This window comes from Sceloporus undulatus, chromosome 2 (genome assembly GCF_019175285.1).
Source record: "Sceloporus undulatus isolate JIND9_A2432 ecotype Alabama chromosome 2, SceUnd_v1.1, whole genome shotgun sequence".
NCBI lineage: Eukaryota > Metazoa > Chordata > Lepidosauria > Squamata > Phrynosomatidae > Sceloporus > Sceloporus undulatus.
This window is the reverse complement of record NC_056523.1, coordinates 238,865,545-238,876,094: the sequence shown is the minus strand read 5'-3', so window position 1 is coordinate 238,876,094 and position 10,550 is coordinate 238,865,545. Positions and strand designations below refer to the sequence as shown.

The following is a 10,550-nucleotide window of genomic DNA, read 5'->3' as shown; positions in this document are numbered from 1 at the left end:
TATTTTGGGGTAAGAATTTTTACTACAGTAAGTAAATTTCAAACCAAATCATTACAGCATCTCTGGAAACGGGTTTAATGTTCTGTTTTTGAACAAAAACAAAGCAATAAAGGTCCAAAATCATAAGGATTTACTTACATTTGTTTAGCAGTTAGTTCAGAATTGGTACAGCACAAAAAAAAAAAAACCCATGACTGCTTTATCCATCCATGGTTGGTTGAAAAGAGGTGGGTGTCTGGTTCTCACAGATAAACTGACTAAGAGGTTGTCTGCATGGGCCACTCAGTTTCTCTCTGGCCTTGTGTCATCTAGTTTAGATGATGCATGCCAAATCCCCATGGCAGGATCAGGTCCAAAGAGCCTTTACCCTGGGGTAAAATATTCCTGGTTTTCCACAGTTTCTAAGAAACTCCATGACAAAACCAGACTGTTCAGACAGCCCCTGGCCCCACATTCCTTACCTTTCTCACAGAACATTCAATTAAGAACCCCCTGCCCCCCGGTCTCCCCATCTGACATGAAAATGGGGTGCCTGGCCACATGATTGCAGCCAGGCATCCTGTTTCCACATCAAATGAGGTGACTGGGGGGCATCTCAGTTGGATCTACCACCGGAAAGGTAAGGAACAGTGTGCAGGTCCTAGGTCCTGAGTCAGTGCAGGCACAGGTGTGTAAACACCCTCCTTCCATCCCCATGCTGACGCAGGGACTGATGTCGGTGAGCACCAAGGCCAGGATAGCATGGGCTCAGTCTGCTCAGGCCCTATGTTTCAACAGGAATGCTGCAAACATCTGATAGCTGTACTACATAATGGTTTGTTTATTAACTGCATCATTAATTCTTTGGTCTCTTCCTCACTGTCAGTCACTTAAGTTGTCTCATATACTGATGTTTTGTACACTGAAATATTTTTACATATGAAAATGCTTATTGCACACAGATTGGATTAATATAGGGGGGAAATGCATGTATTCATAAAGGCTTCACTTCTACTACAAACTAGATATATTCCAATTTTGTACTCCTTTCTCTTTCTTCTTTCAAGGCCTAACATGAAAAACAAAGTTTGTGCCTTATGTAACTATTATAATTGTTGATATTTTTGTTTTTCTTTCCTTTAGGAGAGTTATTATTTTTTTTAAAAAAAAAGTTAAAATAATTTCTTTTAAAAAAGGACAGGAGGAAGGAAAGCAAATCATTTGGCAAATTATTTGGTTGACTGCTGATCTGTCAATAGAGTATGCCCTATGTTGGTAATGCTTTATCACAAGCAATATTAAAAATGCCTATATCTAATGTAGCTTAAAAAAAACTTTTGACTACAGTCTATATAATGACATACAAGATTGGGAAACAACATTTTTTCCTCATTAAAATGACAGATCATGCAAGTATAGCTATATAAAAATGGAACAATATGATGAATGTACTTTCTCTTATTTCTTCTCAAAGAAGAGCATTATTAGTTGCTAACCACAAATCTATGCCATAGAAAAAACATTCCCTCCATCCTGTCAGAACAGGATCATGACCTGGTTTGCACCACTAAATAATAGGAGTGATTTAGACTGCAATTAAAAAATAATAATCCGGACATGCAGGATGTTGTTTTCCTCAGTTCTACCATTTCAAGAGTTTAACTGTTTTGGCCTTTCCCAAACTCCAACTAGTGAGATATATAGCGCTAAAGATGCTGAATTCTCCCCCCTTTGTAGTTGTAAACACAAATAGTTGTACTTTCAACTTTAGAAAGAACTTGGCATACATTAAAATGTCTGTTTCCACAGCAGGAAGGGTTGCTTTGTTATATTTCTTTCCAACCACAAAATAATCTGGAAAACTAAAACACTTTTCCTTCAAATGTGGATAGATTTAAGCTAATCATTTTGCTAAGAGAACAATGGACAACACTTTAAAATAATAATAAAAAAGGATAGGGGGGGAAAAGGGACAGGAGAAAAATGAGAAGTTTGTGATTTCTGAAGGACATAATGGGACAGACAATAATGAATACTATAGACAACAAGAATCTAAAGCAAATTAAACAACAAATGTGATGCTTGGGTAAAATCTGAAGAAAACTATGGATTTATTTATTTTGGCCAACCCGGCAAGCAACACAGCTTGGGAGTGGACAAAAACATAGCAAAACTGCTCCCCTCATATTCCTAGATGTTGCAAGGACTATTTTGAGCAGTCTTTCCTTTCCGCTACAAAAATGGAGTGTTAGATCCTAAGAGGGCCTGATGTTGGTGCCCTTAGTACACCCTTTGGACACCCTGCTCTGTTGCTTAAGATTGAAAGCTGTGTGTAAATTAGGGAAAGGAACAGAAGAAAACGGTGGTGGCCTTATATCCTTGTAAATGCCACTTGCCATCTCATTTAAAATTCTCTCTTCTGTTCATAACTCTGCAAATTTATGCCACCAGATAACTCGACCTGCCCTGTTATGGTTCTGAACCATGTTTTGAACTCTAAAGTGCTGTCACTATCAGTAATGCAGCCAAAATGGGATGGAGTGGAGCATGTTCTGTATTCAGTGACACATCATCCTTTGCATACTGCTGATCTCTGCGTCACATGCTTCTGAAAGAAGGTAATACAAATAAGCTCCTTGCCTAATTCACATTTAAGGGGAGTATATTAATTCCTCAGGCCATACTAAAACAGCTGATCAATTGCATAGTGATTCCTCGCCAGGTTCTTCTACTGGAACTGATATGGCTTGCAAGGTTTTAGCTTCTAGTTTTGACTAAGCACAGCTTTCCATGAAGTCTGAACACCACAGTAGTGATTTGGATTGGGGGCAGTGGTGTGATTCTGTGTATAGGAAAGATCCCAACAGCTGTAGGAAGTGTTTTTTTTTTAAATTATGTAAAAAAACACAATTCCATGCATTATACAGAGCACACTTTTGTGAAATTAGTTTTGTAATCCATAATGGAATTTAGAAAGCAATGTATTAAATAAGAGAAAATAGAAGATGATTTTAGCTCTCTGCTAGAGAATTTATCTGTATAGCAAATAAAAGTGAAAAACATTTTCTTAAATTTCCTCTTTCTCTCATCCAGGTATTATCCAACAAATGCTGAATTACTAAAATTCTGAGAGATCTAAATGGAAGTTGGAAAGTGTGTTGGTGATCACTTAGTCCAACCCCCATTCAGTGAAGGACTTGCAGTACAGGATGAAAGTACAACATTCCTGAGGGATGGAATAAAGTTCAGCCTCAGTTAAAATGTCTCCTTCAAAAGAGAACCTACCAGTCCTGAAAACAAACAGTCCCACAAACAGCTCCTACAGTTAGTCCATTTACCCTGATGTTTAGACAAAATCTGTTCCCCAGTTTCCAATTTTGACCCACCAGTTCTAGTCCTATCTTCTGAGAAACAGAGAAGAACTTGCACGCAACTGTCTCCCCTTAATCTTCCCTTCTCTAGGTCAAATATCTTTAACTGTTCCTCACAGGACTTAGCTGCCAAAACTTTTCATTTATTTCGCTCTTTCACTATATTATTTTTCTCTCAATTCCTATCTACGTAATTCCTTTATCGACTATTGTATTCAAAAGTTATTATTTAGGTTTGGAATCAAAGACAAAAACAAAGTCAGTGGCACCTGAGTTTCTTTTACTTACCTACAGTGAACTGAGATTGGCCCATCTTGTCCAAATTGCTCCTTTGTTTTATGAACTTGGCCTATGAAATCAATGAACCCTTCTCCCGACTTTGGCACTCCTTGTTCAGGCCAGTCAGTGAACTGGAACTGCCTCACTGTTCGGGACTGGCCATCCTTTAATGGAAGAGGCACACATCAGACATGAAGTTCGGTAAAACAGAAAACTTATTTGTGTGTATGTTTGTGTGGGCAGTGGGGGTGGGAGGAAGGAAAATAATATGCAATGAGCAAAAATAGCCAATACAGTAAGTTCTGGTATAATGCAAGAGTTAAATTACTTTTTAAAAATCTGCATTATTGTAACTTGTGCTCTAAAAATAACAGGACTCATTGGAAAAATAGAGTTAGATGCAGATCTCAAAAATATTACCTGTATCTAAGCTATTTATTTAACTTACCACAAAATTTAATCTGCTGAAAATAAAATAAAATTGGCTGACTCTCAGGAACTTCCCTATCTGTAGCATATTTGTTTGCTGCTGCCACTACCTTCTCTTTCTCTGCTGTTGTTGCATGGCACACAACACTTCCTAGGCATAGGATCTTGAGAGTATCAACAGTAGTAAAGATACACCTCTCTGCATTGCATGAATCAATGTTTAGGAGGAGCACATTAGTGGGAGAAAAGGGTAGGAGACAAAAGAAGAGGAGGCAACCTTTCAGATGGATATTCTTGACAAAACATGTGTGGTGGTTGTTGGCAACTGGAGTGGAGAGGGGAAGAGGAGCAGGTTTTGTTAGGAGACAATGAGCTGAAATGGAGAGGAGATGGGGTGTGTGCAGAGAGGCAATTAGCTCACACAACTCTTCCTTCTTGGAAATTGTTGGTGTTTGAGTTGATGCTGGAGCAGTTGAGAGGTGAGAAGTAGACTGGCTTTTGGCCTTCAAATCTCTCTCTGCTTGTCTTATCCTCCTCCACACAGCTAAAGTTACAAACACTTCTGAACTTCTCAAACCCACGTGTCTGACAAACCAAACAACAAAGATGAGGGGAAGTGGGTTGCCTCTTAATAGCTGAGATGTGGAGAGATGCCAATTCTGAATGTGCAAGATGGGAATCATGCTATAGTAAAAAGTCCATGTTCTGTGAATTGTTCCTCAATTAGTTAATCAATCACATTATTGCCAATTCACTTTGTAAAAACACAGGTTATAGCAGAACGTATGATATGGCATTTACCAAAACACTGCTAACTACAATGCTGATGAAGCTTGTGTTTCCTTCCTGTTCTGCAGTTAGGAAAACCACATTGAAATAAGAGTGCAATTTCATTAACCACAGTGACGCTCAAATTACTCCCTATGCTGGAGAGGATGTTGTCTGACATTTAGATCTTGGAAAAACAGACTCTAAGACAAGGAAACTATGAGCTAGTTAAGTGTCCCAGGGACCTGGAGGTTAAATATTTGTGGAAGACACTGGTTTGGCAACAGAATCCATATCCTCTTTATACGCACTGACCATTTCTGGCTTGACTAGTGGCTATTTCAAGGTCCTTCTTTGGGGCCTTTCAAATATCTTCTCCCTTTTCTTAGGAAATCCATTCTTAGGATTGGATTTTTTTCCCCAGACTTTCTCCACCAACCAGAATGTACTCTATTCAGGAATTCTGATTCCTAGCAGTTGATGACCTAGTGTGCAAAAGTGGCCCCTGGCAAATCTGTATGGCAAATGGAAATGATAGTCAGGTCAAACGAAGGCCCCAGAGTCTGTACACGGCAAAATGCACAATGTACTGCAAGACTTTGCTATGTGTCACATGGGATTATTCAGGACACTGCTAAGACACTTCCAGTTCAGTGGTGCAGTATCACAGACACACACTAGAAATAAAAGGACCTCACATGATTCTAGTTAGCTCTGTGCAACAAATAACTAGCAACAACTCTTTCCAGTTTAGAAAGGTTTTATTGCATGGTTACCTGGAGGCAATTCATACTTGTAACAGGCTAATTATCTCTATAAACCTGTCTGCTTTGTAACATGGACACCTTTCTTATTAAAACTATCTTTACTTATCTCATTTTCAAATAATTCATGGGACTGGACTTGTTATTTTTTGGAAGGGGGGGTCTCTATCAGATCAATTGCTAGTCCAAAGCGGGGAAAAAAAATAGATGCCCTTTATATTTCAGAATAGAGGTATCCAGTTCCGGTTCATGATGATTTCTGAAATTAGCATAGCAAAAGTAGTGGTCTTGCAACTGCAGCAAGCAAACAGGCCTCCTGAATCTGGTATGACATCACTGCAAGCCTCAATAAGAAATTTAAATTGTGTCTTTTGTGTTCGGTGCCTTGCTTGATACGAGCGTGTGCAGAACGCAATGCAACACAAAACCAAAAGATTTCATCGCAACTGCTGTGCTTGCTCGTTTCAGACGTTGTCAATCTGTGTAAATGGTGACATTTAATAGAAGTGACACAAATTGAGCTATTGCTGTTAACCTTCATGCCTTCTGGATACCTCAGACTTTCAAATGCATCTAGTTTCTTGTGATGGTAAGAGAAACAGCAGATGCCATGTCACCGTGCCTGTAAGCAATAACTGAGGCATTGTACAGGAGAGGAGGAGGGGAAATGTTATTGCCAGATGCCAATCTTTTAAAAAGGCACTTTCTGCAGAATGAAACCAATGAATAACTTGAATGATTATGGGAATTCCGATAAAGCAGCTTGGAAGCTGGAGGCAAGAAAAAAATTATTCCCTCACCAAAACATTCAGCATTGCTTTTCACATGGGGGTGATGGTGTATATAGGTTGCTTAAAATAGCAAAGCAAAACAAAAATGATAATTCAGTTCATATTATTCCACTACCACATCTGCATTACCCTTGAAATTCTCCAGGCACACAATTTAGCAATTATATCTACAGAGGAATGGTATGTTTTTACAACCTGGGCAATCAGTGAAGTCCAATGAAAAACTACAGATTTAGGTTTGCCCTGCTAACAACGTACAACTCATCTTGTTCATTTCAAATATTTTAAATGACATTGACTTCCCGTTTGCCTGATTAAACCTCTTCATAGTTAAGTACTATGGTCATGTGCATAACTAGGAAAAGACACAGGAGCCTTTATTAATTTTGTAGCGGTCTTCTGAGATGATCTTGAACTAAGACACATTTATGCCTCATTAAAACTGCCTTTTACTTAAATGACAACAATTTACTTCAGGCTGACTGGCAATACCAATTGTAAAACTCACCATGCCAGCAAGTTAGTACTATGTTATGCCTGCAGAAATGTTTAGGGTTTGGGTGCACTCATTTTTGTCAACTGAAAGATCAACAGCATCTGTTCCTGCCCTAGTATTTCAGGTTAATAACATAGTGCCCACCATCTTTTGAGACATTCTAGCACAGTGTGCCAAGAAAGGTCAGAATAAAAATCTATAAAACACAGTTCCGTTCTGCTTTCATAACTTATGTGGTCTTTAAGGCTGACACCATAAAAGCTGTGTGGTGGCAGTGAGCTAACACAAAAGCTGTCTGGAAATCAATTCTGTTCTCACACTGTTGGCATGACGAATGATCTGTCCTGTAATTTAATGAGATGATAACTTATGGCAGTCACCAAAGGGATGCCAAGATTAAATTAATGAATTTGGATCTGATCCTCAGCAGTTACAAAGGGGTTTAGCTTCACCCGACTTTTTTTACTTGCAAAGGCATGTCACCTTTAGGAAAGAGAAACAACCAATAAATACTGTTATTTTCACTGCACGGACACATTCACCTTTTGGCAGCTGTGTGGAGCGAAACAGTTAACTGATTCCATTCTCTGCCTAGCCCTATGAACTGGATGGCCATCTGGATTTTTATCTTGCCTGTCGCTGTGGATAAAATCAAATGTCTTTTGAAGAGATTATGCACAGTATGAAAGTGCTTTTGACAGGTACCATTACTATGGGAGTGCAACATACAACTGCCCCTTCTTGTTGACCCTGACAGTTTACAGAGGATATAAGTATAAAGTTGTATGTGGGAAGCTATTCCGTGGAACATCTATTATCCACCATAATTCTTGAGATGCTGGGCGAGACCAATAGGGTGAGACCAACATTATATGGAGCCACTTTCACTGACAATCCTATCATATTCTTAGCTATCACATCTGGAAGGAGATAAAATCCTGATTAATTAACCTACTTGTTTTGTGTGCAAATAAGAAATAATGTTGTAAAGAGGGAGTCCTATACCTGTAGATCAGCACAAGGTTTTGTCTATTCTGTGGGTTTGTGCATATATTATAGCAAAAGCACAGACATGTAATGTGTAGAGAAATGAATATTGAAATGAACCTCTGCTTTCAGAACTTTGTTCAAAAAGAAAAGTGACTAACCCTCATGACTGCAAAGTCAGGCTTGGGACTGTATGGGTAATGTTTTTTAAAAACTGGTAAGGACACAATGGGACATGAGGGTTTCAAGTGTGTGTGTGGAGGAAAACTAGCACATGTTTTCCAATCAGTGGCTAAAACCTATAAATATGGGCGAACATGGTCCACATTGCATAACTTTACACATATATAGCTACACAGCAAACACACTACAGGACTATCGTAGTGAATAGCAAAGATGTGCATCAGGCCACCAGCAAAAGTGTCCCAAAGTGCACCAGACTCTATCAATGGACATTAGCACTCCCTAGCTGGTGTCCCAATGCACATTGGGCTCTACAGATGCGTATCAGTAGTACCTAGCCATTTTATGGATGTGCATCAGACCTATGTGGATTGGTCCAGATGTGCAATGGTTGGCTCTCCAATGTAGTAACATTACAGCAGCCTTTTGCTGAATGTGGATGCTGTAAAACTGCATCCACATTTTCTGAAGACACAGGTCCATTTTCATAGATTCAAGTCCCATACTGCATTCCAACTAATAACTATCAGATAGTAGCAAAATGCTACATAATAAATGAGTGAGGCATGCATAGTGCAAGGACATGGCGAGCTGGGAGCACAACACTTGCACAGACACACATAGCACCCTTGCAGGATCCCTGGCAGTATGGTCTGGGGTCAGGACTGGAAGTCAAGGGTTGTCCTCTCTGCAAGAGTGCCTCCTAGTGTAGTATTTTGCATTTCGACCCAAAGCAAATGGCAAATAATTACTCACTGGAAAGGCTGCAGGAGGGGCTACATCACACTAAACCTCCTGAATCAAGTCTGCTCAACTACATCCTGGTTTGTGTTTCTTTGTTAAGCTGAGAACAGCCTTCTGTATTTATACAGATATGTTCTTCATGCCAGCCATTGCAACACTTTATATTCTTGTGATGCCTGCCATCACAACAACTAAAGGTATGCTCTTAATTGCAGACAAAATGAAAGTACAGCACATTACAACTGACTAATTGCAATCTCACTGCAACTGACACTCCAAGACACAGAAGTCACCAATTCCAAACACACATACAGTGGGCCCTCTGTATCAGCAGGGGTTCACTTCTGCTCCCTCCACCACGGATGCCCAAAAAAGTGAACAGTTTTGCCCCATATTATCCAATGGTGGTGACATGAATGCTGCATGTAGGTGTTCAAGTTGCCACTACTGAATAATATTGGGCATGATCCTTGAATTTGTCGATGGGAAATCCACACATTGTGAGAACCCACTAGACTTGAAACTGAGTCCTGATTCAGTTTAATTTTATTTGAAGAACAGTTAAAACTGTAACCTTAAAAACAGAAACATTTTATGCATTTCTGGTGGATTCTCCATTCAAACCTCGGGTGCAGTTTACCAAAATTAGGTTCCTTTATGCTCCATTGCTTTCAATGGGAGAATTAAAGATGGGTTTTAATACTATTAACAGTAACCTGGGTCCAATTAAACTGAATGGAGGTTCTGTGTAGATATGTACAGGACTCTACTCCACTCCCATTGAAAACAATGAACAGTACAAATGCTTTACTGTCTGGTGTAATCACAATGCCTGTTATTAAATTCCACATAATTAAACCAAACTACGATTTGATGACTCTCCCAAGCAGCTGCCTTCAATATCTCTAAAGAGCCTTCAAGCCAAACTTCAATGAATACAACAGAATTTGGAAAACTTTTCAACTGAAAAAGGCTGGAAACGTCTGATGCTGAACTGGAATTCTTACTGGGCAGTTATTTTGTCTCTTGCAAGTACATCACCAGTCTACTAGATTTTTCTAAACAACATTAATACAGGGCTTCCAATAATGGAAAAGACTAGGGGTTTTGTCCTGTCATCAAGTCTGAAGTGTTACAAATCACAGCTTGAAAATGGCTGCAGAATGGTCTATAAAAGTGTTTATATACTGTTAATCTTACATCAGCTCTAAACCTCCAACTCGGCTGTTCAGATAAGAAATGCAAAATGAAAATTAGCCAGCCAGGGTCATGGCCGTGTAGCTCTTCTCTGCAGACAGATTAAAACGCAGAGGAATAAGCTATGCCAAGAATCAAATTATAATGTGTAAAGCTTGTCAAGCTTCCCTTAAGAATGCTATTTGCTCTGCAGTTTTTAAATCACACCACATTAACCTTCAAGCTCACAGGACCTAAAGAGCTGTTGCAAAACAACAACATATTTACAGTCTTATGTGAAGTACTGGGAGACAGCAAAAGAGGGTGGAAAGGTGAATAGTAGCTTGGTCTTCTGAACTATTAAATGCTTTTCAGACCAAACATTACAAAAAAGAATGCACACAAACTTGTGCTGATTAAATATTAAGTTTGAACATGAACCACTTTCCTGTGAAAAGATGTTACATATTTTAATACTTTTTCAAATGGCAGAGTACCAAGAGCTCAGCAGGACTTAACATGATGAATCATGGTATCCATTCAGTCCGTCTTCACTGTCTGGCTGGGACTATGGAAACACAGC

General features: G+C 39.2%; 1 protein-coding gene across 50 annotated transcripts in view; it reads right to left on the bottom strand.

Moving 5' to 3' along the window:
• PTPRD (protein tyrosine phosphatase receptor type D) overlaps positions 1-10,550 on the bottom strand; it is a 1,118,901-nt gene that overhangs the window by 4,712 nt on the left and 1,103,639 nt on the right. For all 50 annotated transcript variants that reach the window (XM_042455420.1, XM_042455423.1, XM_042455433.1 and 47 more), the window contains one exon: positions 3,639-3,793. In XM_042455420.1, coding sequence (XP_042311354.1) covers positions 3,639-3,793 — 155 coding nt within the window. The remainder of the gene's footprint in view (positions 1-3,638; positions 3,794-10,550) is intronic.